The following is a 25,684-nucleotide window of genomic DNA, read 5'->3' on the forward strand; positions in this document are numbered from 1 at the left end:
TTGGTTTTGGTTAGAGGGGAGGTGGGAGAAAGTGAAGAGAGAGCCAATCTCTAGAGGGAAGATTTCTTCCCTTCCATCCTTGACCCCTTTTTTCTGTAAGAACTTGAGCAGAGTGGGGCTGCAATACTTGTGGCTGTAAGTTTTTATGCTGTGATTATTTTTACAGCTGGAGAGGAGACGAGCTGTGCCTTGTGCTTTTTATTTATTTATGTATTTAACTCATAAGCATCAGGTTTTGAATCGGGGGTCCGTGTAGTTGTCCCAGTCTGGGGTCAGGCTGGTGCCTGAGGATTTGGGGACCAGCTCTGCTTGCAGCACCCGTGGCTGCACTCCTGTTCCCAACATCGTGCTTGTGCTGTGGGTTTTTTTTTCCCCCCGATTCCAAGGCTGGGATCAAATTCAGCGTGTTACATCAGCATGACCACGTTTGTGCTCCCAGCCCTGGCCACGTGGAGCTCTACTTGGGCACTTCCACCTCCTCCCTGGCCCGAGGAATTGCCTGCACTTAGGCACAGGTTGATTTTTTTTTGTGCCGAAGCAGCATTTTGGCATAGAAGAGGACAAAGTTACGAGGTCAGCACCGCCCAAACCCTGCAGTGGTCTCACTTTGCTGCTTACAGGTTTACAGCACAGCTTCTGTGCTCTCTCCTGAGCGTTGCTGTGTTCGACAGCAGCTTGGGATAGCAGCACAGCCCCGGCTGAGTTGACACCAACATTTCCCCGTTTAAAAATGACGAAACGCGGCGTGCGCAAAGCCAGCTGTCACCTTGTTTAGATCAGAGCGAAGCGAGTGCTGGGAGAAGCTGGTTCCATCTGTTGTTCGTTTTCTGCCAATAAATTTACATTCCGGTCCCTTTTTAAAAATAAAAAAGGGGAAAAATAAGAAAAAAAAAAAATAGCCAGGTTGCTAGCTTGGGTACGTCCTGCTCTGTTTGCAGCCTGTTAGCGGCAGGTGAAATAGGGTTTTTTTGGTCAACAGGGCACTAGAAACGATAACCTGGTGCTGCTGGCTTTGATTTTTCCCACCCTATAAACCACTGGGGCAAGGCTCTCCCCTGGCACAGCTTTAGCACTTGATATATAAACAAATCCCCGGGCTGGGAGCCAGGATGGAGGCAGCCCGAGTGCTGGTGCCACGTAGGAGCGTGCCGAGGGGAACGTCTCCTGCCTGGGGTTCCTCTCTCCCTCTCCTCCTGTTGCACCTTTTGGTTCCCAGCACTTCGTGCATCGTCATTTATTTCCTCCCCCGCTGCTGTGGGAGGAGAAATTCCTGCCCGAGGGATGGAGCAGCACAAAGGCTGGGCTCTTCCCATCCACGTAGTCCCGCTGCTGGGGGCACCCCGCAGCCCTTCAGAGGTGGTAATTAAATTAAAGGGGTGTCTGCTCGCCCTAACGATGGCTCTCCCCGTCTGTGTCTTGCAGGCACTACCACAGCATGGAGGTTTTCACCCACTACGACCTCCTGAACCTCAACGGGACCAAGGTAGCTGAGGGACACAAGGCCAGTTTCTGTCTGGAAGACACGGAGTGTGAAGCAGGTGTGTTTGACAGCACCCCTCGTGCTCTCTGCTGTCCCTGTACATGTTACAGGTCTCAAAGATGCTAGGAAATTCCTGAGCAGGGCTTGACAGGACGTGGAAACCAGTCCTGAGGATGTGTTTGGGTGGAATAATGGTCTCTATGGGTTTAAGAGCATCCCAACAGACCCCCTGTATGTTGAGATTTCCAGACCTCAGCTTCTTACGTATTTATTCTGAGCTGCTCTGGGCACCTCAGTGTGCGTGGTCTGATTCCCATAAAGCACAAAACTCCGAGACTTGCCCCTGGGTGATAACATAGGAAAGGTGGAAACTCCTCCCAGGCATTTAACTAGTCCATGTATTTCAGTAGAGGACTTTAAGCGAGGTAATATTGCGTTGTCTTGTCCAAAATATCGTGCCCAAAGCTTATCGCTGGCTATGGGAGCTGGAGAGCAACCAGCCCTTCATCTAACACGGTCTGTGAATCCAACACTGCATGGTTTTAACTCCTCTCCTCCTTTAGATGTGCAAAAACAGTACGAATGTGCCAATTTTGGTGAACAAGGGATCACGGTCGGATGCTGGGACGTGTACCGACATGACATCGACTGCCAGTGGATCGATATCACCGACGTCCCGCCGGGTGACTACCTCTTCCAGGTACATGGGGGGGAAAAAGGGTTGGAGACACTGCCATTGCCCTTACCTTATCCATTGGGGATGTCAGGAATGTAACCACCTGGTTGGTTTATACATCTACAACACTATGAACGACTGGTTATAGTGATTGTATTCCCAGAATAACTAAAGAATTAGCTAACAGAACAGCAAAGTGTTACCAGATCCCATATTAAACCCGATTAAAAAGTCAGGGATGATAACCACAGCTTCGAGATAAGCCCTAACGAATCCAGGTGCAGCTCATGTTGATATCCTACACAACCCACATGCTACCACCACGTTTCATCCCATTCTTGTCTCGTACCAAGCCTCTGAGCTGTTTGTAAGCAACGCTCGCTTTGCTTGGGGAATTAAATCGCGGTGTTTGCATGAGAAGTTGCGGCTGCCTCCAGTCGGTTTTGTGCAATTGGGGGAATTCTTCGGCTCTAAAAACAGCCACTTAAACTGTAGAGGAGCGAAGGGAATTATTTTTGTCTCCCCTGCTCTCGTGTGAAATGTGGAGAAGGTGTTTGAGGGTGTATTTTGGTGCACGGGGGAAGGTGTGAGCTTGATCTGGGTTTAATCAAGCACTTTCTGTCTGCTTTGGAAAAGTGGGTTACTTTTTTTCTAAAACAAAATTAAAAAAAAAAATGATGCTGTAGTGAAAAAGCCGACTCCACCTCGAGTCCAGCCCCTCTTCAGGTAGCTTCATGCTGTTTCTCCCTCGCTCCCCAGGTTGTCATCAACCCAAACTACGAAGTCGCCGAGTCAGATTACTCCAACAACGTGATGAAATGCCGGAGCCGCTACGATGGGCAGCGCATCTGGATGTACAACTGCCACATAGGTGAGAGGAGCTGACCCCTCTGCGTTTCCTCTGCGGTGTGCTTGCTTACGTGCTCGATAAGACGAGCTGTCGAGTCCAGGCTGGACCCTGGTACCACTTCCACAGTCGGTTGAGCAAGGGAGTAGTTTGTTTTATACTCATTACCGGGGCAGCGCGCACAACACGGGTCAGAGAGCTTCCTGACCAAAATCCAGGAGAAATCCCTCTTTTTTGGGCTCGGTGGAGCAGCGATAGCAGATGTTCCAGCTGCGCCTCTTCTGCAGGGGAAGGAGCATTTCCCACTCCCCCCTAGAGGCTGTCAGGCAGGAGGAGTGCAATCTGAGTTGTTTAGAGTGCTCGAGTAGGCTCGGGCAAATACCTACAAATTCCTTCCTAAACTGAATTATTACCAGCCTGGGACTGACCTCTTAAGACCCCAAAGCTGCTCTTTTCTTGAAAAGCAAACGAGGAGGGTGATGTGTGAAACAGGGCAGTGAGAGCCATCCACTCGAGCCAGAAATGAAAACGCTCTGCTGTCACGTTGGTCCGAGGGAGAACAGCTGCATTATTAATTTTTATTTTTTTTTTGAATGCGCATAAAATATCATCTGGAATTTTTAAGGCTTGGAAATATCAAAGCCAAGCGAGCTTAAATTTGTTTTTGCTTCAACAGTCAATTGTCAGGTCCGTTTAAAAAGGGAATCAAGTTGCAGGGTAAGGCAGAACTCTGTCTTTTAACACAGAAAGCAAATTAATAGCAACTGCCTGTCAACTTCCAAGTAAAGCCTACGGTGAAGACAATATCCAGAGCTGGCTGAAGTTCTTGAAGGAACATTTTTCCTGATTTTTTTTTTTCCCTCATTAGTTTGTTGCTTTTCTGAAGAAAATACTCATCTCATGTGTCATACTACAGCTTGTGACCTAGTTCAGAAAAGCCAAACCCACTTCAGTTGGATGAACAGGCACTTAAGTGTTAGATGAGCTCTCCAGCTGAGCTTGAAAATATTTCTGCTTAAAAATAAATGCGTTTAGGCTTTTATTGTCTCTCAGCTAGCAAAAGTAAGGGCACAGCCCTATTTAAGAGCAGAGTAAACAGAACCCACTCACCATCAGCCTCGAGGAAGAGACCATCCCACAGGTCCTGCTAGTCATCATGCAAGTAACGTCGTTAAACAACCAAGGTTAGCAGTAAAATTGAGGATGGTTTGTAGTCTAGTCTCCTCAAGGTGTTAAAGATTAGACCCAGCACTCCTGGGGACTCCTGGTTGTTCCAATTAGGGCAATATTTAATTAATGCTTAAATAATTTAGCCCACGAAAACCCTCCTCAGCTAGTACTTGCTTAGCCCTTCAGTTTTATAGCATCTTACACGGATTACGCGCAGCCCCGATGTGTTCTCTGCCTCGTGCTGGTTGCAAGCTTCCTTCGTTACCTCCTGCTTCACCCCGTGTTCTTTCTGTCACCCCCCCAGGTGGCTCCTTCAGTGACGAAACAGAACAGAAGTTTGATCACTTCAGCGGACTCACAAATAACAAGGTGTCCACCCGATAAACCAGCATCGCCTCCCCCCCCCCCACTATTTAAAGAAGCGAGGCTTCCTGCTTCGGTGATTTCCCTAACCACTGCACACACAAAAAAAGAGAATCAAGCAAACAATCAAAACTCTAAATTAGCAAGGTAAATTATTTCCTAAAGATGCCTTCCTCCCCAATTTAGGTGCTTGGACCACCGTGTGTCTCTTGTAATTCCAATCCCTACGACTTGAGGTAGTTAGGAGCAGGCTTTTGAACTCTACGGGGCTCCCTATCTTCACCATCCCAACCTACTCCATCAAGACTTCTCCCTCCACTTTGCAGCGCCACCTTTATTCATAGCCGTAGGTCCAGGCTGCAGCGAGCACAGTTTGCCTTTGTTTGGGTTCCAACAGCCTAAATCTGTCTTTACCGTTCGTTTTCTTGGTATTTTTAAGCTCTTTGACTCAAGCTTGAACGCACCGTTGATGCAAACGCCTCCGTTTGTGATGCTGCTTCTTGAACGCAGCTAATCCTCAGCACCGCCGTGTGTTTACTCCATTTTAGCAAGGAAATGCAGGAAAGAAAAAAAAAAAAAGAAGCAGCTTTTTTCTGAGCAGAACAGTCTAAAGCGTAATTTAATACTGCAGTCAAAACTCTTGTGTTCAACAATCAACTCCCAGCACAATCTCTCGAACGGAGCAGCTAATGCAGAACTGTTTTCTACAAATGCATCAGAGCTCCACGAAGCTACACCGCCACTGAAACACCTCGAAGACTTGGCAGATCTCCTGATGATGAGTCCCCTGGATTGTGAATTTCCATTACACAGTAAGCTATTCACCCCACCGCTTCTACGTACACCTAAATAGTACCTTTTAAGCTGGATATTCGCTCCATCTCTTCTTTAAAAGATGAGTTTAGTTAAGGCATTTTTATCATCACTGTACGTTACAGAGGTAACTTCATGGCTTTTCATCATCGGGGATCTGGACCTATGCTGTCACAGACCGCCTGTGTAAGTTGTCTTTAAAAGGATTTTTACACTTGGTAAATTCATAATGGTGCTAAGAGTGTTCCTCTGTTTGTTTGAGGACACGTTGCTACAGCTTTTCAGACACAGCTACTTGAATAAAAACGTTTTACCCAGAAAAAAAAAAATGTTTTATTTTTTCCTAAATCCTATTTGTGTATTTCTACTCCAGGAAAGTTTAGGGCCTTGGTCACAATTCCTAGTACTGAAGTTTTGTTTTTTTTTTATCCCTCTGTGTTTGTACAGAAGACTTCTACAAGCAGCTAAAATTAACTCAATAATTGTAACTGACCATTTTGGTCCATGGGGGGGGGGGGTTGAAAACATCTGTATCTGTCTCGCGCTCTCCACAGCCTACCTCACAGGGATGTTGTGAGGCTTCAAGAATGCAGAAGTCTTTTGCTAATGCCTGTCAGAATATTTCTGTCCTTTATCCAGTGACCCAGATGGTGACATCTAGCAAAGGTTTTTAGCCTACTGTAAGTTGGAAAGCTCTAATTTGTTCTCAAGATCCAGGACTGTGTAGCTAAAGCAGAGTCTGAGCTGTGTTGGATGCTCTAGTGCTGCTGCTATCACAACAAGGTGTCTCACATTATCCCTCAACACCAGGCTCTGTGCAAATCAAGCAACTGTCAAGTTCTGGTTTTCTTTTCCTCATCAGTGGATAACAACTTTGCTTGCTAACAGTGCAACAAAGCAAGTCAGGCTCTTTTAAACAATGTAAGTAAGAAGAAAAAAACCCGAAACTCACTTGCATTCAATGCTCGTCAGTATTGTGGGATATTTTAACAATAACATTACAACAAAGTAAACATTGAACAGATTTTTTTTGACTCCTGCAGATGCTCTGCTCTGTTACAGCTCAATTTTGGCCAACAAGATACAATTTGCTCACCCTGGTGCACTCTAAAAATGAATAAGGTAGGCTTTTCTGTTAGCAGCCTTACTTTTTTTCTGCAAGTGCCCCCAGTGAGTGACAGATGCTTTGAAACAGAGCAGGGCAGGATGTGAAGAGCTAACTGCAAAGCCCACTGGGCCTGGCTCTTGAGCTCAACATCTCATTAAGAGTAAACTTTTTCCCTTCCCAACTTCATAAAGAAAAAACCGGTGCTAAATCCATAAGAGAACATCCCTGTGGTAACTCACTGTTCTGCATGCAGTTTAATATCACAGCTGTGCTCATCTACACATCTTTTTTTTTTTTTTTTTTAGCTGAGATGGTTTATTCTTCCTGGTCCAAGCTTTCTGGCAGGAGCCCTTCGGTGCCTGAGCTGCACTGCTGCTGCTTGTGCTTCAGTCCCAAAGCCCGGGTCACCAGCCTCCTCGCCACCGCTGTGTCAGTTTGGGGTCTCTCTTTTGCAGCCTGAAGGAGTTCTAGGTAAAAAGGGGTGAAAAGGATTCAGTTGGAGCTTATTCAGTCTCGTGGCTACACCGCAGGACTGTGAAACAGAAGGGCTGAGTTCTATTTAATTAGGTCTTTTACAGAATTAGCCCAGGAGTATGAGCAAATCATTGTACCCCTGCAGAGTATTTTGCCTTTTCTTTTAGAAAGCTGTGCCTCCAGATTTTGCACTTAAGATTTTTCAGGTAAGGTGCAATAATGCCAATTCAAAAGATATTTGGATATGATGAAACTCCAGGCCACTTCTGCAGTGGTAGAGAGATTTGTTCCCCATGAGCTTTCAGGAACAGCTTCATAACTCCTGGCAAAATTCAGCCAGTCCCATCTCTGAGAACAAAATGAAGGCACACAGTCCGACCAATTTATCCACAGAGAGAAAAGTCTGATCGCAATTTCAACTAATCAAAGACATCAGCCTAAATCCTCAGAAAGCAGCAACAGAAAAATATCTGCATTTTTTAAAAAAAATAGCTAAATGTATCAGATGCTTTTGGAAAGCCCTTTGGCCAGGAGTGACCAAGAACCTCCAGTTTCTGGTAAGCATCTGGCTTGCTACAGTTTCATCTTACAAGAAAGCAATATACCAAAACTCTACCAAGTCCAAAATAGTCTGCATTTGGCAATTATCTAATCATTTATCAGCAAGTGTTTGCAAATTTATTATCCAGTTAGCAATGTGGGCTTTGCTTGCTTTTTCAGAATTTTTATTAATAAAGGCAGCCCATCAGCAGCTTAAAGGAAAAGGGTCAGGCTCAGAGCATCCACAGCTTGGAAAATAAGCTCTTTTTTTTTAAAAAAGAGACACTGTCAGCTAATTAAGAGAATTTGGAAGAAATTGCTATTGAAACTGAATACAAAGTTCCCCAGAAGGAGTTTATAACCTGATTCAGAAGCGTGGCAATAGGCTACAGCAAAGAGAATCAGGCAGTGAGCGTGAATGAAAGCAGATGAAGCGGAGAGTGTGAAAGCAAACCTAATTCTTTGGCATTTCATTCAAATCTAGCAGTCTTAAAAACTCAGGAACTTCTAACTGTGACAGTGTCCCTTTAAATCATTCATACTGAAATCTGTTTCAACTGCAATGTACTGGAGCACTAACAGCATAGTTGTATGTTCAGCAACGTCTCTACTGCTACAAGATTCATGGCATTTCTTTACTGTGGCAAGTATAACTGATTACAATATGATTTTAAAAGGCAATAAAACAAATAAAACAATGTTAATGGCTAAGCTTAACAATTTTGTCTTCACCTGATACCGAATAAAATTATGCCAACCACAAAGCGTAATTGCTATCAGTTTTGTCTATTTATTGTCTTTAATTGTGCAGAGTAAGAGGGCAGAAAAACTTACTGGGCAAGCCTATGGCATTTGACATGTTCACATTCACCTGTGCCTCCATTCATGCCTGCTGCAGTTATTTTGGCTGTCAGAGCAAAAACCAGCATTACTGACGCAGTAAGTTTTAACATCCCAGTGATAACAGGTTGGATGAAAATAGTGTAAGAATGCAGCAGCAGGCTGTTACTGAGAACTCTACGCAACAGCTCGCTGGCCTGCCATTGCCAATAAAGCTATTAAAAAAAATTTAAAAGGAATATTGGTACTTAATAGGTATTTCCCCATTTAACTTGTCGTCATGACACCACCCAGGATACAGAAGACAGGCAAAGAGAGAAACAAAAGTTAAAAATAGATCGTCTTACTTGGTCGCTGAAGTGCCTTAATTTTAGACTGCCTTGTTGCGTGGATCAGTGGTCGGATCTTTAAAGAAGGATAACGCCGCCCCAGGGCTTGAGATGCTTAAAAGAACAAAGATTAAAAGAACAAAGATTGCTCAACTTAGCAGGCTGAATTGCGGTGGCTTTAATCATAAAATAAAAATCAATACATGTTGTAACAGAACTGAGTATGATGAGCTTCACCAGCTAGTAAGTTATCTCAAGACTTGCACTAAAACAACTGAATTCAGTCTGATCACCTCAGGCTTACACCACACGTTCCTTGCACAGGAAGAGTCCCAAGAAAATAGAAACAAATTTTAAAGACACCTCTGATGATTAGACTACAGCCCACGAGCACGAGTGTTCAGACTGCGTATGCTGCTGGATGGAAACTTCTCTTGGGATAGGCATGATCTGAGCTTGGAGCTTTTGCACCCCAAAAAAGTCACTTTGCTAGGAGGCTTGGTGGCTGACCCCATGCCATTGTACTCACAGGGTCCCCAAAAGGACACAAGCACCCTTTGCTGCACACGTGCAGGAATTTTGCCTAGCTTTGGCAGAAAACCTGACGTGGCAGAACAGAGTAAGCTCTAGCAAGGCACCATACAAAAGGTGTCCTGCCTATTACCCAAGCCAATTAAAAACCTGCTGATCTTGCCAAGCAGAGTTTCCACACAGCACACAGTGATGCCAAGGATTAAAAGCGTTTCAAGTTTGAGGTGTGCAGGAAGAAAGAGACGATGAACCATCACTAATTCTGGCCCGAGCATGTGAAGCACCGCTGCAAACTGCTGTGTCAGGACAGGCCCTGGTGCAAGAGCAGTGAAAGCCCAGGGGCTCTGCAGGATCCTCAGCTGCAGCCAGGAGTGAGGGCACCCTTACCTGCAGACAGGCTGGAGAAGATTCCCAGGGCGTGCGTATCATCGACCCACTGAATTTTGAAGCCACTCTCGCTAAAATGAAAAGACAATAGAAGAATGTTCACTAATAGGGAAAAAAAAGCCACAGTAAAACTCATCAGTCTCCTCAAGTTATGAAGAGTACTTAGTATTGTCACCCATAGCCAGCTGGTGCTTGTCAAAGCATTATATTCATCTTACAAGAAGGGAAAGGAAGGAACAGATGAAAATTAAATGTGTCCCTGTCAAGACCACGGTCAGCTGCCCCCCAAAATGCTCTTCTTCCACCTAAAGGAGGTTGATTTTTGGCCAAGAGCTTCATTTCAGGGAGCGTCTTGCAACACATAAATATTGTCATTTGCACAATGCTTTACAAACACTACCTGGTTGCTCAGTCACTTACAAGGAACAGCAAGTGATTTATAAACGTGATTTACAAAGCTTAGGAGCAAGAGACCAAAGCAAAAAAATCTAATAACGTGTCAGCGGAAAATGTGAGCTGGGGAGCCGGGACTTCAAAGATGTTTCCCACAGCACAGGAAATACAAATACAATTGACTGTTCAAATTAGATCTGTCAATTTTCAGCTCAGTTTCACTGTCAGAGCAAGTGGAAAAAAAATATACGAGAGAAAACACACGCAATAGACAGCAGCTTATTAAGAATGTAAATAACGCTGTTCGATTTAGAGGGACGCGTGGAGGTGAAGCGCTCACAGCTAATCCATCAGGTGTATCAGGAGGGAAGGTGGCAGACAGGGAGATGTGCCTGCACACACCACGCCTCAGCTCCCCAGCAGAAGCAACACTAATTCAGAGCTGCACCGAGCACCATTTACCACTAAGACAGGGCTGAACTTTGCCCCGATCCTGCTGCTAATTCAATGTCACCCTCTCAGGCACAGTGCTGTTTGTTCCCTGTATTGACATAATAAATCTTATCTCCACCAGCAGGATTGGGACCTTTTTTTTTTTCCAAACACTTATGTAAGCATGTAATTTCAACTCAGGCACTGGGATGCGATAGCAAAGAGGCTCCTACGAAGCACATGAAGGCTCCTCGCTGAAGCTGGAGCAGAAGGAATAAGTCTGCACGTAGGCAACAACGTGCCTGACAGAGCCCCGAAGAACCAGGCGTGTTTTAAATCATGCATAAACTGCAGGAAAACGTCCTTTAAAGGACAGAGAGCGTAAGACGTGGCAGCATGAAGGCAAAACTACAATTCAGTGTAGCATTAGCAGACTCTGCTGTGCATTCAAGTCTGGATACTGCTCACCTTACACCCCTCAGATGGGTACTTACTGGAAATCTGAGAAGACTTCTAAGAGGTGCTCCGTTTTCAGTGATGGGGAGAAGTCGTAGATTTCAGTTACGTGTCCAAAATCCCCCTCGTTGAGCTGTGCATCTCCATAGGTGGAATAATCAAACCTGATCTTCTCGATGCTTATGTCCTTCACGGTTAAATGGCCCACAATCTGGGAATAAAAAGACATGAATAAATAAAAACGAAGTGGTTTATAAAAGCTGCATTTCTAAAAAAGCTCCCTAAGTGTAGGAACAGGCACAGGTAGCTGATCCTTTGAAGGCACATTATGGAAAACAAACATCAGACCAGCACGGGACAAAGCTGCTTCTGCTACTACCACTCCTGCACTGCCTCAAGAAAGCAATTTGGTTCCCAATTTGGGCTAACCACTTCCCTGTGTTATGGGGAGAAGGTGGGAAATTATCACAACAAAGACATGAAAGACCAAGAGGCGTGTGGTGAAAGCAGGGAGGACTGCACAACCACCAGGGCAGCTGCGGCCACTCCGCCACCTTTTGCACATCGCCTTCGGTGCTTCTCAGCTCTGCCCTGGCTTAGTCCTGGTCCAGAAACACCCAAATGGTTCAAAATCTGGGTGAAACGCTGCAAAAAAATGGACCAAGAGCTCATTTCCAAGAGTAGTCGGGTGTCCACCAGACAAGATTTAATTTCAAAGCGCAACCCTGCTGGGTCTTGTCGCCTCCAAAGCATCTCACAGACTGATTGGGGTTGGAAGGGACCCTAAAGATCATCTAAATCCACCCCAAAGGCCACGCTCCTGCCGACAGCTTCAGCAAACACCTGCGAAGCCCCGGCACGAGCTCTGGCCTCCTGTTGTTGAGGGACAACTCCTGAGCCGCCCTTCTTTCCTCAAAACAATTCCCCGGGGCAAACGCTACCTCTTTCAGGAGCTCTGCAGAACAGTCGTCCTCGAGGCTGCTCTCCCGCCCCGGGGTGGCCGCGCTCTCCTCTTTATCACCTGCAGGCAGCCGCAGCTCACGCCACAACGCGTCGGCCAAGCCCGAAGGCTCCTTGTCGTGCTCTGGCACCTCCACCCAGCGCTTCTGGTCGTCGTGGCCCGATGGCTTGGCACCACCCGTGGGCTCAGGTGCAGCCAAGGGCTCATCTTGGGCTCCGGGGGGGCTCTGGTGCTGGCTCTGCTCCCCCTGAGCACCACCGGGGCACTCCTGAGGCTCAGAGGAACTTTTGCTCAGCTCCGACGCGCCGGCACTCGCTAAGTCCCTGCCCTGTTCTTCCAGTGGTGGCACGTTTCCGCCGCTCTCCAGGCTCTTGGCATCAGCACAGCTCTTATCTCGGTCGTTCAGCACCAGCGACGTTGCAGCAGGCAGGTCTGTGCAGGAGTCAGTGCCACGGCTTCCCGACAGGGAGGAGTTTGTGCTGCTCTCCACCACTCCGGCACCCTGGCCCTTTTGGTCTGGAGCATGGCACAGGGTCTTGCTACCTTCTGCTACGACACAGCTCTGCTCTTGCTCTTCTGCTTCAGCTCGGTTTTCGTTGTGTATGGAAGGAAGGGAATCGGAACAGTCTTTATCCTGACTTTCCTGCCCAGAGAAATTATTATTTTCTAACAAGGGGACATCTGCACGGCACGGAGGATGGTCATCGCTTGCATCGTCGTTACTTTTTCCTGAAACACTCTCTTCTCCAGGGACTTGTTGCTTGTCAAGAGCCAAGGAGACACCACTGGCTGCTGCACTGGATTCAGGGCCACCTTCAGGCTTACCCAGCCCATCCTGGGCGTCCCCAGCTGCAGCCTCAGGGCAGATCTCCCCTTCTCGTGCCGCATCCACACCTGACTCGGTGCCAGCCGCCACCGGGCTCTCGTGCTCCCCCCATTCTGCCTTCTTGCGCATCGCTTTGGGGACGTACAGGGCTTTATCCGGCTTCTTTCGGGGCGGCCTTTTAATCCTGCCAGACCCCACGCAGGCTCGAGACGCGTCACCGTGCCCGTCCCCACCGTGCCGAAGCCTGGCGCCCCCCCGGCCGCCACCACGACCCCAGGGCTGGGGAGGTCGGTGAGGTCTCGGTGCGTTGGCGCTGGGGTTTTGGTCGCCGCTTTCACCGGGCAGCCTAGGAGCAAGAGAAGAGGCATGAGGAGCCTGAGTAAAAAGAGAGAAAGCAGGGAAATGATCGGATCTGCACATAAAAGTCTGCAGATGGGGGGAAAAAAAGAGCTTCCACTTCCCTAGTGACCAGAAGATGCTATTAATAGGACACCCTCCTCTTTGCTGAGAAGCACCGCGCAAGTTTCAGGCGTCAAAGCTGGAATAAAAACCTCACGGCCAGAGAAATTGCTGTCACATCCACCGCCCAGTACCTTATGGCTGAGTGGCAGATGACCGTCCTCCTCCTCCAGCCTTCTCCAACCGAAAAGCTGCTCAGCAAATCCACGTTCTCCACGGTCCTGTGGATCAGGTACCGGAGGCGACTGGACAGAGGGGGGAACAGGAGCACCCTGGAAAAGACAGAGGGGTCGGGGGCATCAGCAGCTTGCAGGAAGAAAAAGGACAGGGATGCAGCAATAAATTTACTTAACTGTGATTTGTTTTATAATTGCACTCTCTGACAAATATTTAAAAGTTATAAAATAAATATTTAAGGTCATTACAAGCCGGTGGAATAGCTGAACTAAGAATTCCCTCCCCTGCTCCTGCCTGAACCCCTTTTTTTTTTGCCATCTCAAGGGTTTCACAGGTCACTGGATCAGGAAGGAGACCCAGTTTAAAGCCAGCCTGGACGAAGAAAAATGACGCAGCAAGCGCAAGGCGACGAGGTTGCTGCCGGGGGGAGGATCTGCTGCACAGGAAGCCCTCAGCAGAGCGGGGAACTGAACTATTTGATTACAAAACTATTAATTATAACTCTGCCAGGCTGACTACAGCGAGCCCAGCCAGACTGGAGCTGGTGTAAAAGCCACCAGCGTCCAAAATAATTCTGCTCGAAGGCACCTTACGGGCAAAGCAGGCATGGCAGAAACTCCAAGCTGGCTCTTGTCCCGTGGGGAAGCCCCGAGCTCCGCGTCCAGGCAGATCTTGCAGCTCCCAAAGGCTGCCACGCAAACCCAGCTGCTGCTTTCACAGCCCGGAGGACTGATTCAAAGCAGAAAGGTCTCGCAGCAAGCGAGACCCCAAGACGCCAAGCGCCCCTACCTGTGGTGCTGCCCCTGGAGCATGAAGTGCTCCAGCTCCTCCGCGATCCTGCCCACGAAGTCATCCTCGTTGGGCGAGAGGAAAACGCCATCCATGCAGCGCAGCGCCAGGGTGGCAGCGGATGGGAGGCCTGGGGAGGGACGGGGACGCATGGGGACCCCCTGCACCCACTGCCATTTCTGCGCACCCCCATACCATGTGCACCCCACCGCACCCCAAACCTTCCCTCTGTACCCCCAGTACCCCAAACCCTCCCTCTGCACCCCCAGCACCCCACTGCACCCCATCCCTTCCCTGCACACCCCCAGCACCCAGCTGCACCTCGTCCCTTCCCTGTAAACCCCCAACACCCCAAACCTTCCCTCTAGAGCCCCAGCACCCTGCTATACCCCAAACCTTCCCTCCACACCCCCTGCACCCCAAACTTTCCCTTTGCGCTCCCAGCACCCCAAAGCTTCCCCATGCACCCCCAGCACCCCACTACACCCAACCCCTTCCCTCCACTCCCCCAGTGCCCCAAACCTTCCCTCCACAGCCCCAGTGCCCCACTGCACCCCAAACCTTCCCTCTGGACCCCCAGCACCCCAAACCTTCCCTGCACACCCCCAGCACCCAGTTACACCCCAAACCTTCCCCCTGCACCCCCAGCTCCCCACTACTTCCCAAACCTTCCCTCTAGACCCCTAGCACCCAATTATACCCTAAACCTTTCCTCCACACCCCCAGTGCCCCAAACCTTCCCCACACACCCCCAGCACCCCAAACCTTCCCCCTGCCCCCCCAGCACCCCAAACCTTCCCTTTAGCGCCCCAGCACCCAGTTACACCCCAAACCTTCCCTCTTCACCCCCAGCACCCCAAACCCTCCCTCCACACCCCCAGCACCCAGTTACACCCCAAACCTTCCCTGCACACCCCCAGCACCCAGTTACACCCCAAACCTTCCCCCTGCACCTCCAGCACCCCAAACCTTCCCTGCACACCCCCAGCACCCCGCTACTCCCCAACCCTCCCTCCGCACCCCCAGCGCCCCAAACCTTCCCCGCACGCCCCCGGCCACCCCTCTACCCCTTTCCCTTCACCCCCAGGCACCCCCATTCCCTCCCCACACCCTTTTATCCCCTCACACAGCCCAAAGGGGGGCTCCCCGGACCCCCGGCCGGGCCTCCCCGCGCCTCCCCTACCGCCAGGCCCGGCCGAGCGCCGCTTCCCGGTGCGGCGCCTGCGCCCGGCCCCGGCCCCGGCTCCTCCCGCCGGGCAGCGCCGCCCCCGGGCCCGGGGGGAGCGGGGCGGGGGTTCCGTGAGGGGAAAGGGGGGTCAAGAAACCCCTTTAAGGCCCTAAATGGGTTTAGGGGTCCAGTGTCCCGCTCTTGGGTGGGGAAACGGTGGAAATATGAGGGAATTGTGGAATATCCTGAGGTGGGAGGGACTCGCAAAGGTCGCCAAGTCCTGGTTCCACGCGGTTTTACCCCAAAGTTCAGACTGTATGGCTAAAGGCACAGCCCAAATGCTTGTTAAAGTCCTACAGGCTTGGTGCTGTGACTACATCCCCAGGGAGCCTGTCCCAGTGTGTGACCACCCTCTCAGTGAAGGACCTCTTCCTGATGATGTCCAGCCTGAACTTCTCCGTCCCAGCCCCATGATGTTCCCTCAGGTCCTGTCACTGTCCCCTTGGTCCTGTCACTGTCCCCAAAGGGAAAAGTTCAGCACCTGCCCCTCATGAGGAGGCTGTAGACCACCATGAGGCCTCCCCTCAGCCTCCTCTTTTCCAGGCTGAACAAAGTCACCTCAGCTGCTCCTCGTATGTCCTCCCCTCTAGGTCCTTCACCATCCTTGCAGCCCTAAACCCAAACCCTGGCTCTACGTACGGACTAGGGGATGAAAGGCTGGAGAGCAGCCCCGCAGAGAGGGACCTGAGGGTTGTGGTTGACAGCAAACTGAAGATGAGCCAGAAAAGATGTGAAATTATTGGCCAGAGAAGGGCTATGAAGATGGTGAAGATGCGTAAATGCTAGGGAAAACATTTTCCACAGGCAGCAGGAGTGAGGGTCTCAAGAATTGCTGCACAGAAGAGCAGCAAGACTCTCCTTGGCCAGCTCAGGGCAGTACTTGGTGTCTCCCTGGGGTGTCATCAGTCCCCCAGGTCACTGAAAGCATCCCTGCTGCTCCGGGCAGGAGCAGAGAGGGGCACTGCCTGCTCCCTGCTGGGAAATCGCTGCTGGTCAGCATGGGAGAGAGGTTGATAAAAATGAAACACATAATTCATTAGTGATATGCTTAAAGTAACTGATAACCCTCATTTCTTTTGGGGGAGCAGTAAAGAGCCACACCATTGCTCCTGTAGATGCTCCACACCCCGTAACATGCTTGCCTTGGCATCACAAAATCCTCCTCTCAGGGTTAATGTCTCCTGCTCTCCCCCTCAGCTGATTGCCCAGAATTACCATATAGATTGGCAAAGCCAGGCCTGTGATTGCACAAGAGCTTCTGCCAGGCTCCTTCAAACACCCTGAGCCCCTCGTCCTGCCTCTCACCTGCAGCCTGCTCTGGCCTCTGCCTGATGAGGAGCAGCTGATGTTTGGAAGCAAAGCCAAGCAAGGTAGCAACATAAACCAGCATCCTCCCGTTCCCCATCCCTGCACTATCATCCCCTTCTCTGCTAAATCCATTCCTCCTAAACCTGGAAAAAAAATCACTTTGAGGGCAGCAGCCCCCCTGCCCCACGTTATCCACCCAGACAGGCTCCTGCAGCAACCACAGCCACCACCTGCACGCTTAATTCCTGCCTGCCCCAGGCCTTCGTAATAAAATGTGCTTGATTTTGTGACTGCACAGAGCAGGACGGTGCCCTTTTCCCAGCCTTAGAGCATCCTTTCTAGCCCAGATGGATACAAGCAGGGCAGCACGATTCCTAGCCTGGGATGCCGAGCCGTGGATGCAGGGTGAGGTTTCCCCTTGCACCCCTCTGGTATTTACCCCTGAGCAGAGATGGACAACAGACCTTTCCTCCCCAAAACATGCTGGTCCATCTGCCCTGCACTTGCCTGAGCTCTCAGAGAAGGCTGCCAGCTGCTGTGCCTTCTCTCTGGGGTGCAGCCCCCAATTTCCATTTAAATTGAGATTTTTACATTCCTTCTCCCTTAGTCCCAATGTGCCCAGGTTTACTGAGTGCCTTTAGACACTTGAATTGCGCCTGATGGGACCTGGACACCTCTCCCTGGTTAATGATGTCTCTGCACATAATCAGGCACCAAATGAGATAATGTTGGGGCCCTGGTACCTCCACAGCAGCTGCTGCAGCAGCAAATTGGAGCACTCAGAGTACTGAAGTCACCAGTTTGTTATCTTATTCCACAATCCAGCTTGCATTAGACTAGAGCACCTATTTATTCATTTTACTCCTACCTAGACTGCTCAGCAGTGACAGCCACGCTCATCCTGACAGCCCCACAAGCACCCATTTCCCAACCTGTCTGCAGGGCGAGCCAGCTCTGCTGCTCTCATCCCACCCACGGCAAAACCAGAGCTCCAAAAACCCAAATGACTTACCTGGGATTACAGGGCAGGACGGGAGCAGTGCTTACAACAGCACGCAGAAGTCCTGACCCCCAGTTTCTGCTCCAGGACCAGCCCCGGGTAGGAATTCATTTCACTCACCTCTGAAATACAGCCAGGGACGTAGCAGCACACTGCACAACCTCAGGGTGGAAGGAGGAGGATGCTTCCCAGCAGGACTGCGGGGCAAAATTCAGAGAAGCAGAAAGCAATCAGTGGAAAACCAAACAGGTCTGGGCTTCCAAGGACTGTCGGAGGCACTAAATAAGAAGAGCTTCCCACCTCACCTCAAAGGGCTGTGTTCCAGGCCAGCAGATGACGTGAGAACAAGCAAGGTGATGACACATGGGAATAATTCAGGCTAGTGGTCTGGCTTTTTTCTCTGAGAAATGAGCCTTAGCTCACGTTCTGCCTCGGTGCCTCCTGTCCCTGTGTCACTGGACCCTGGTGCTTTTTCTCTTTTTCCCCTCGACCTGCAGCATCTCGTTTTTCCTCACTCCTGTCCCCCACAGCACTGTGCTTCGTTCCTGGTGCTAGCAAACCTCAGGAGCTGGAAAAGCACTGCAAGGCACAGCCCTGGTGGTGTGCAGCTATGAAAGGCTGAGTGATTGCAGAGGGAGAGGAGTTTCTGGATCAGGAGGTGCCCGATTTGCCCTCACCCAGGTGCGAGGCAGCACCAAAAACTGTGTTATCCCAGCTGACCTGAGACTCTGCATGAGCCAGGTTTCCTAAGGCTGTGGTTGAGGTGTCAGAGGATGAGAAGCGTCTGCTCTCTGCCTCATCTCCGTGACAGCAAAATAAAGAAGCCTCTTCTGAAGCAAAGTTAGACAAGGTATGATTTTTGCCAGACAAACAAAGCCCAAGTCACACACCTTTCTGGAGCTGTTACCCATTTCCCTGATGTGCAGAGGCCTGCTCCACAGCCTGGAAGCTTTTGGTTTAGCTCAGTGTCACCACCTTGCATCTTCTGGTGCAGATGCCAGGAAGGAAACAGCCCTGGCACGTAGCAGGTCGAGTCAGAGGGAGCTGGGGCACTGCACCCTCGGTAGGAGAGAGCCCCAGCCGGCTGGAGCAGGGGATTGAGAGGAACAAGAGATCTCCTGCAGCACTCCCAAACTCCACACAAGTTAAAAGCAGACAGTAACCATACAAAAAAGAAGCCCCACCTCTATCAGAGGTTCACATCATTGTCTCTGTTGTGTTTCTTTTGCAGGTTTACCCTGCAGCTCATTGTAGATACCCGTGGTACACTGAAGCACTAGATTTTCTCCAATCTCTTTATATAAAGTCATGGATTAAAGCCCAGCACCTCACGACAAGATGATCTTATTAAATTGTTCCGAAGCAGGGAGACCAGGGCAGTACCTTCACAGGCTGGGTATTATATGTAGTCCCAAATAAAGCACAACACACGTGCTACAACCCAGCTTTTAGTGGAGAAATCACCGTGTGTCCTGCAGTAACGTCCACATGAAGTCTTTCACGTTGGGCCTCCTAAAAAACACTAGGCAACATCATCTGAGAACAATTCCTTCTGTAAGTTAGGCTGCCCTGTCCTCTCAGAGCTGAAAAGCCCCGAGACTGTCTCAGGTTTAACAGCTACCTTTGCTTCTGTGTGGGGAACCATCTACAAATGAAGCTGAGGTTTATCAGCACTTCCCCAGAGAAATCTGAGCATCGACCTTGGAAGTACGGCAAGCTCTGCTCCCCTCCCACACCGATTATGCTGAAACTTGACTATAATTGGGCTCTATTTAATAATTACCGTTCCTCTATAATTATCACTTGCTGATTTTTCTCTTTGTTAATGTTTGCAGGGAGCGGGGGGGAGGCTCTTCTGCTGTGCCAGAGAGCTAAAGATGTCTCGGAGTCGAGGCGACACGGGTGTGCTGCTCGCTGCCGCAGTGTTTAAGCGAGCACCGATCAAAACACGCTCCAAAATCACTCGTGTCACAGTCGACAGTGAAATGCTGGGGCTGCTCGCTTGCCATTTCTACCCCGAGCAAGCCAGACACAAGCTCCAAGGTGCACAGGAGAGGCTAATTAAAGAGTACAGGTGAGCAAGGAGCGCTTCTGAAGAAGCCATTATTATTGAAATGAGACAGCAAGGGAGGCAGGCAGGAAGGATCCTTAATGAAATGGGGGAGGAAGGGAATTAGAGGGAGAACAAAGTGAAAGGGGGAAGAAGCAGACTGTGAAAAGGAAGGGGGCATGACTGATGGAAGATGTGGCACAGGGCTGAAACCAAAACTGCCGTGTTCTTAGTCCAAATCTGTCCTCTCGAGTCTGAAGGGCTCAGGCACTCTCGTTACCAAAGGCCCCCAGCAAATTTTCCCGTGTCCTGGGGCTAAAACGTGCTCCTTGTTCATCCCAGACTGCCCTCAGCTGGGCATGTCCCAGCTTAGAGAGAGGCTGGCCCTGCTTCAGGGGCCAGGGCAGACCTTTAGCAGGCAGAATCCTTTGCTAATGAGCAAATGCCCTGCAGGATGCTCCAAACGAGCTGCTGCCAAGCACAGCCCCAGGGCTCCAGGAAAGGTGGCTGCTCGCTTGTCTGGCCTGCAGGATAACCTGCCTGAACTACAGGGAGGCAGTCAGAGGTGAGCCTAATCATCTCCCAGACAAATTTATCCCTGCAAGGCCACTGCCACCTTCTTGCATAATCCCCCAGAAAAGTGTTTTTCCCCATCTATGCAGCTCAGCACTGTTCCACCAAGCACAAGGCAGCACTACAGAGCATTCAATTTAGCTTGTGCCCATGGAGCAGCCTCTGGCTGATGGCTTTTTGGACACAGCCCCTCTCCCCACAAGCACAGCTGCAATTTTACTTCGTGGACTAAGTAGGAGAGGCTCAGCAGACCACAACAGCCCCTGCTTTGTCAGCTGAAGTCACAACGAAGGTGGAATTCAAGCCCTTGCATTTCTGTCTTTCGCAGAAAGCATTTTCCCTTGGCTCAGTTGGAGGAAGCAGCCACACAGATTTCTCCTGGCCACCTGGTCTGGATCTGAAACTGCAAGTTACAAACAAAAATTTAAATAAATAAATGATATATATATATATATATATATATAAATCCCTTAAGCCATATGGAAAATCACTCTGGCTATTCCACACTTTTTAATGCAAACTCTTGACCGGGATCCACGTTATCTTCAAAAATCCATAAAATAGGCAATAGCTGATCCATCTGAGACCCTGTTCCACCTGAGACCATTGCACCACCCTGCTCCCAAGCCTGTCTCAACCCATGGCATTGCTGGTGAAAGGTGTAATCTTCTCCAGCGAGACAGCCACTTCGTGCTCCACCTGTATCACTGCAGGGCAGGTGCTGTGAGAGGAGAGCTGAGAAACCTTGTCGAAGGACACCTCGTTGTTTTCCAGCTGCGGAGCAGCATGGGGAAGAAGCTGGGGGGAGCTAAGGGTCACCATTTCCTTCTGATAGGTGCTGTCGTGGTGGTAGGAGACCAGCTCGTTGCTGAAGTTCACCGTCTCCACCACGTTGCTGGGGCAAAGGTAGGCACAGCCCAAGAGGGTTGCGAAGGCTCTCCGAAAATCTGCGTTGAAGGCGTAGATGATGGGATTGAGGGAAGAGTTGGCCCAGCCGAACCAGACAAAGGTGCTGAAAACGGTCTCGCTGACGCAAGGCAGCTCTCCTGGCTCGTGGAGGTCGAGATCACAAAAGGGCACCATGCAGTTGAGCACGAAAAAAGGCAGCCAGCAGAAGACAAAGACACCCATGATGACAGAGAGGGTCTTGAGGACCTTGGTCTCCTTCTTGAAGGAGTTCTTCAGGGAGGCTCCGTGAGGGCAGTCGCTGCTGTGGCAGCTTTGGGCATGTTCCACTGCTCTCTCCAGGGAGGAGATCCTGCGGATCTGCCGCCGGGCAATGCGGAAGATGCGGGTGTACGTCACGATCATGATGGCAACGGGGATGTAGAAGCTAACGAGAGAAGACGAGATGGCATAAGTCCTGCTGAGGCTGGAATCACAGCTCTCCTCCTCCCCGGTGACGTTCACACCCAGCTCCTGCTCCCCATGGAGCTCACGGTCCTTGTGCCACTTCAGCTGCACGGGGATGAAGGAAATCAAGAGGGAGAGCAGCCAAGCCACCGCGATCATGACGAAAGCCACGCGCTGTGTCATCCTCCTCTCGTAACGGAAGGGGCTGGAGATGGCCCAGTAGCGATCCACGCTGATGATGCACAAATTGAGGATGGAAGCTGTGGAGCACATGATATCAAAAGCCACCCAAACATCACAGAAAGCCCCGAAGGGCCAGAACCCTGCCACCTCGGTGGCGGCCTTCCAAGGCATCACCAGGACAGCCACGAAGAGGTCAGACACCGCCAAGGAGATCACAAAGAAGTTGGTGACCTTAGAGCGCAAGTGGCTGAACCTGACGATGGCCACGCACACCAGGGTGTTGCCCAGGAGCGTGGAGAGGATGAGAAGGAGAAGTAAGGCAGCTGTCACCCCGCGGAAGGACAACGTGGAGTTGCCTTCCTCCGTCCAGCTCTTCCTGCTCCTGGTGTCATTGATCACAGCCTCCCTTTCCACGGAGGAATAAAAACCATCCATGGGCTTCCTGTTGTTCCAGTCCTTTGAGGGATTTCACAGCTGTTCAAGTCTCTGTCAGCATCCCAAATGCTGTTTCTCCTGCTCTGTTGACAGCTCAGAAGCACCAACTGCAATCCTCCCAGCTCTCACAGCCAGCCAGATGACCCAGCACAAGGAAAAGCACTTGAAGCCCTCACTCTTTTCCAAGCCTCCTGCTGACAGCGCGGCATTTAGTTTTTAATCTTGCCTCCCACCCCACTTTTCTTCCTTTGCAGCCCGCCGTTCACAAAGAGCTGGCACTCACCTCTGGCGGTTGAGCAAGCTGGGAGGGCTTTGCTGCAAAACCCTTCTCCCTCTCCTCTCTCAGAAGCTCTTCAGCTGTTGACGAGCTCTTGCCTGCTGCAGAATCCCAGTCGATCCCTTTTGTACTGGCCAGGCTGGGACTCGCTGCCAGGCACAAGAGGGAGTTGGGCTCTTGCGGACGGATGCTCTCTGCTCTAAAACAGGCTGCTCTGCTCTCTGCTCTTCCCTCTCCTGCTGATTGCCTCTGGGTTCCACACAGGTGAGAGCTGGCTCTGCCAGTTGCTTGGGAATTAGGGGTAAAAGAAACATTCAAGTGGGATTTGAGCTGCACAAAATCCTTCAGGAGAAAAAGAAAGCAACAAATAAAACAGAACAAAACAAAACGTCTGTATAAAACTAACTTTTTTTTTTTTTTCTTCTGAAAGTATCAGACAAAGCAGTTTTCAGACAGTCTTCTGGTAGAGGTTCCTTATAGGATCAAAGAGGGTATTGAACATTACTTTTTTTGAAAATCCTGAATAAATTAGAAGTTTTACATCCTGAATAAATGAGACTACTTTCAGAAAAAGCGATATAAGGTAGCTTCCCCTCCAAGCTCAGCATTCTTTCTTTAAATTTGATTCCTAAATAGCTCCATGTTAGCTATCACCTCAGCAATCAACTGTCAGCTGAAAACACTACCCTGAAAATCACGATGCCTTTCCAGCAGAGCCACTAACCCTGTCAGCTAATAGTGCTCATCCCCAAGAGGTCTGCTTGCCAACATTGAGGGGAGAAATGTTGTGGTATTCCGACCTACTAATAAATAATTTAGTCTTGGAAGCAAGCAGACCCCATCCCTGGCTTTATAACTGAAACCACTCTAGCCTAAAGGGCTCCCCTGATAAAGAAACCTCAGAAAACTCCTTCAAGGAGGCAGGTTTCCTCGAGAGCCAGCTCTGGAACAGCTGCTTAAATGGGGCCTGCTTTTGAGAAACGCTTTGCTAGTAAGCTGGCCAAGACACAAAAGGGCAGCAAAAGCTCTCCAAATCAAACTGGAAAAAAAAAAACACCAAGTGAGGCAGCTCAGCGCTGATCCATTCATTGCATCGATAGCTGTGGTCGTGTATCACAAGGACCTCTGCCACTGCTGCCACTTCAGAAGAAAGCAGCAGCCAATCCATACAGCTTCAGCTCAGCTGCACCGAGATTTAATTACCCTGACCCCGTAACCCAGGCTTTGCATAATCCCTGGCAGAGCAGGAACTGCCCAAGAACAACTTCGCAACAAGAGCGCAATTATCCTCTGGAAGATGCAGCACCGAGCAGCTTACTCCTAAAATAAACAGCACGCTTGCTCTGTGACAGGTTAAAGCAACTCGCTGCCTACATGCCACGGAGTTTACTTCTGAAGGCTTTGTTTAATTAAGCCTCATTAGTTCCGCCGGCTTCCAGCGGGCTCCTGCCAAGTGCCTATGCCGAGCAAGGCAGCTAGATGGCACCAAGAGCCGGCTCACGGCTCTTTTGTGTCAGGCCAGCTCCCTGCCTCCTGTCCAAAATTCAGAGGAAAAGGAGAGCCCTCGAGTTGCCCAGACACCCCAGGGCTCTGGCCGGGTCCCTGTCAGGTTTAATTCATGCATGGAGTTGTGCCCCACCTGTGCCCCAAAGGGCATTTATTTTTCTCACGTCCCCTACACGGGGCAGGAAGATTTTGGAGATGTAGGGTACAAGGTGCAGGCAGCGGGATGCTTTCACTGCTCCCGAAGGCAGGGGATCTGTCGTGCAGCGTTTGGTCACAGCAGAGGCTGGGCTGGGAGCTCACAGCTCTTAGGTCACACGTGCTAAGCCAGACGGCGTTCCAGGAAACTATTCCTTGAGGTACAAGGAAGGCTTCCTCCTCCTCCTCTTCCTCCTCCTCCTCAGGAGCTGAAAACCATTTAAAGAAAGTGCAAGTTGTGTGCAAGGGTGAAATTCTAAAACAGGCTGAGCTGGCAAGGGGAAGATGGGATGGGAAGGGATCCAAAACATTACCCAATTTCCGCCCATCTCAGAACATACCTACGGGGGAAAGGACTGTTAACTCCTCTGTCAGAGGCAAACAAAACACAAGCAGTTCGTCTGGTTCACAGCTCTCCTCCTCCTGCCTGCTCGATGCAATCTTCTCTACAAGGAAAACTCTTCTGCTGTGCTATATCCCTCAACAGTGACTACATTTCCTCGCATAAGCAGCTGCTATTTTTTTTTTTCTGAGAATCAAGTTAAGCACTATTTTATACAGCACTCCAGGATGATAAGATTCCAGCTCAGTGGCAATTCAGCTTTAGGTTTTTATATTTAATTTCCTCACCCAGCAAGAAGTTGCCCTCTATTTCCCTCCCCTGCCGTCTCACCAAGACATATTTCCAATTCGCTATTCAGCCATCTTGATTACATCCCCCACTTTGCATCAAAGGGAGAAAATTACAAGCCACTTCAAATAAAGCAGCAGCTGCTCGGGTGTTAACTCTTCAACGCCTCTTCCAGCACGGCTGGCTCAGAATTACAGGAGGCTGCCTTATGCCTGCAGGAGTCTCTGCACTTTCTTTCACAAGGTGCAAGTTTTGATAGGAGAGATCTGAGCCTTCCTGGAGCTGCGCTGTAGGCAGCACACAAGCACAGGAGCAAGAAGCTTCCTTCCTGCAAAAAATAAGTGTGGCCCTCCAGGGTTGAGCATGCCAGCTTGGAGCAGACCTCTCGCTAGAGTAAACAGGCTCGACTGCCTGCGAATTCAAAGTTTATTTCACATCTTAGTATCAGGAAAAAGTTGTTTTGAGTAGTGCTCATGTGCCAGGTGACTTCGTTGATTCATTGTCTCATGACAAAAGGGAAAAAATAGTATTGACGTGCTCAACCATGCTGCTTAATCATGATCAGAACAAGGAGTTGGACAAACAACTTCCCCTTCACACAAAAACAAGGGGGCAACCAAACTGACTCAGCAGTTTCTTACACGGCCACAGCAAGGCAGCTTGTGCAAAGGAATGTGTTCTGTGTCCTGAACCTGGCCTCGTTTGTGAGATGCATGATAATGAAGTGGAACGATGAAACAAGCTGAAGCAAAGGAGGAAACCTTCCCAAAATTACTCTCCTAAGATTGAGGCTGTGTAACCCAAAGGCTGGCTATTTGGTAAGAACGTTTTCTTTCAGCAGACAACCTTTATGGACGCAGAAGGACAGCGATCGGTGGCACAGGGAAACAGAAG

General features: G+C 49.8%; 3 protein-coding genes across 4 annotated transcripts in view; 1 reads left to right on the forward strand and 2 right to left on the reverse strand.

Annotated features, from left to right (window-relative positions):
- The window catches only part of LOXL2 (lysyl oxidase like 2), a gene marked incomplete at its 5' end in the record, with an annotated part of 34,601 nt that extends 29,933 nt beyond the window's left edge, over positions 1–4,668 (forward strand). The window contains 4 exon segments of the mRNA XM_084302394.1: positions 1,423–1,538; positions 2,044–2,180; positions 2,916–3,027; positions 4,478–4,668. Of these exon segments, the coding sequence (XP_084158520.1) occupies positions 1,423–1,538; positions 2,044–2,180; positions 2,916–3,027; positions 4,478–4,557 (445 nt within the window). The 3' untranslated portion in view covers positions 4,558–4,668.
- A 466-nt stretch (positions 4,669–5,134) lies between these two features.
- Positions 5,135–15,288, reverse strand: R3HCC1 (R3H domain and coiled-coil containing 1). 2 transcript variants are annotated; one of them, XM_084302396.1, is made up of 9 exons: positions 15,235–15,288; positions 14,052–14,181; positions 13,220–13,357; positions 11,781–12,972; positions 10,878–11,050; positions 9,559–9,629; positions 8,659–8,754; positions 8,306–8,378; positions 5,137–6,924 (listed from the first exon to the last, which is right to left on the reverse strand). In XM_084302396.1, the coding sequence occupies exons 2-9, from the start codon at positions 14,144–14,146 to the stop codon at positions 6,888–6,890; spliced, it is 1,875 nt and encodes a 624-aa protein (XP_084158522.1). In that variant the 5' UTR covers positions 14,147–14,181; positions 15,235–15,288; the 3' UTR covers positions 5,137–6,887. The 2 variants fall into 2 exon arrangements, with proteins under 2 accessions (XP_084158521.1, XP_084158522.1); XM_084302395.1 differs by lacking the exon at positions 8,306–8,378 and having other exon boundaries at positions 5,135–6,924.
- Positions 15,289–20,843: 5,555 nt separating this feature from the next.
- Positions 20,844–22,181, reverse strand: LOC311219163 (D(1) dopamine receptor-like; the record flags this gene model as incomplete). The annotated part of the gene is made up of 1 exon (XM_084302183.1): positions 20,844–22,181. The coding sequence occupies one exon, from the start codon at positions 22,179–22,181 to the stop codon at positions 20,844–20,846; it is 1,338 nt and encodes a 445-aa protein (XP_084158309.1).
- Positions 22,182–25,684: the final 3,503 nt, after the last annotated feature.

The sequence above is a fragment of the Netta rufina genome (assembly GCF_964035555.1).
Source record: "Netta rufina genome assembly, chromosome: 27".
Classification (NCBI taxonomy): Eukaryota; Metazoa; Chordata; class Aves; order Anseriformes; family Anatidae; genus Netta; species Netta rufina.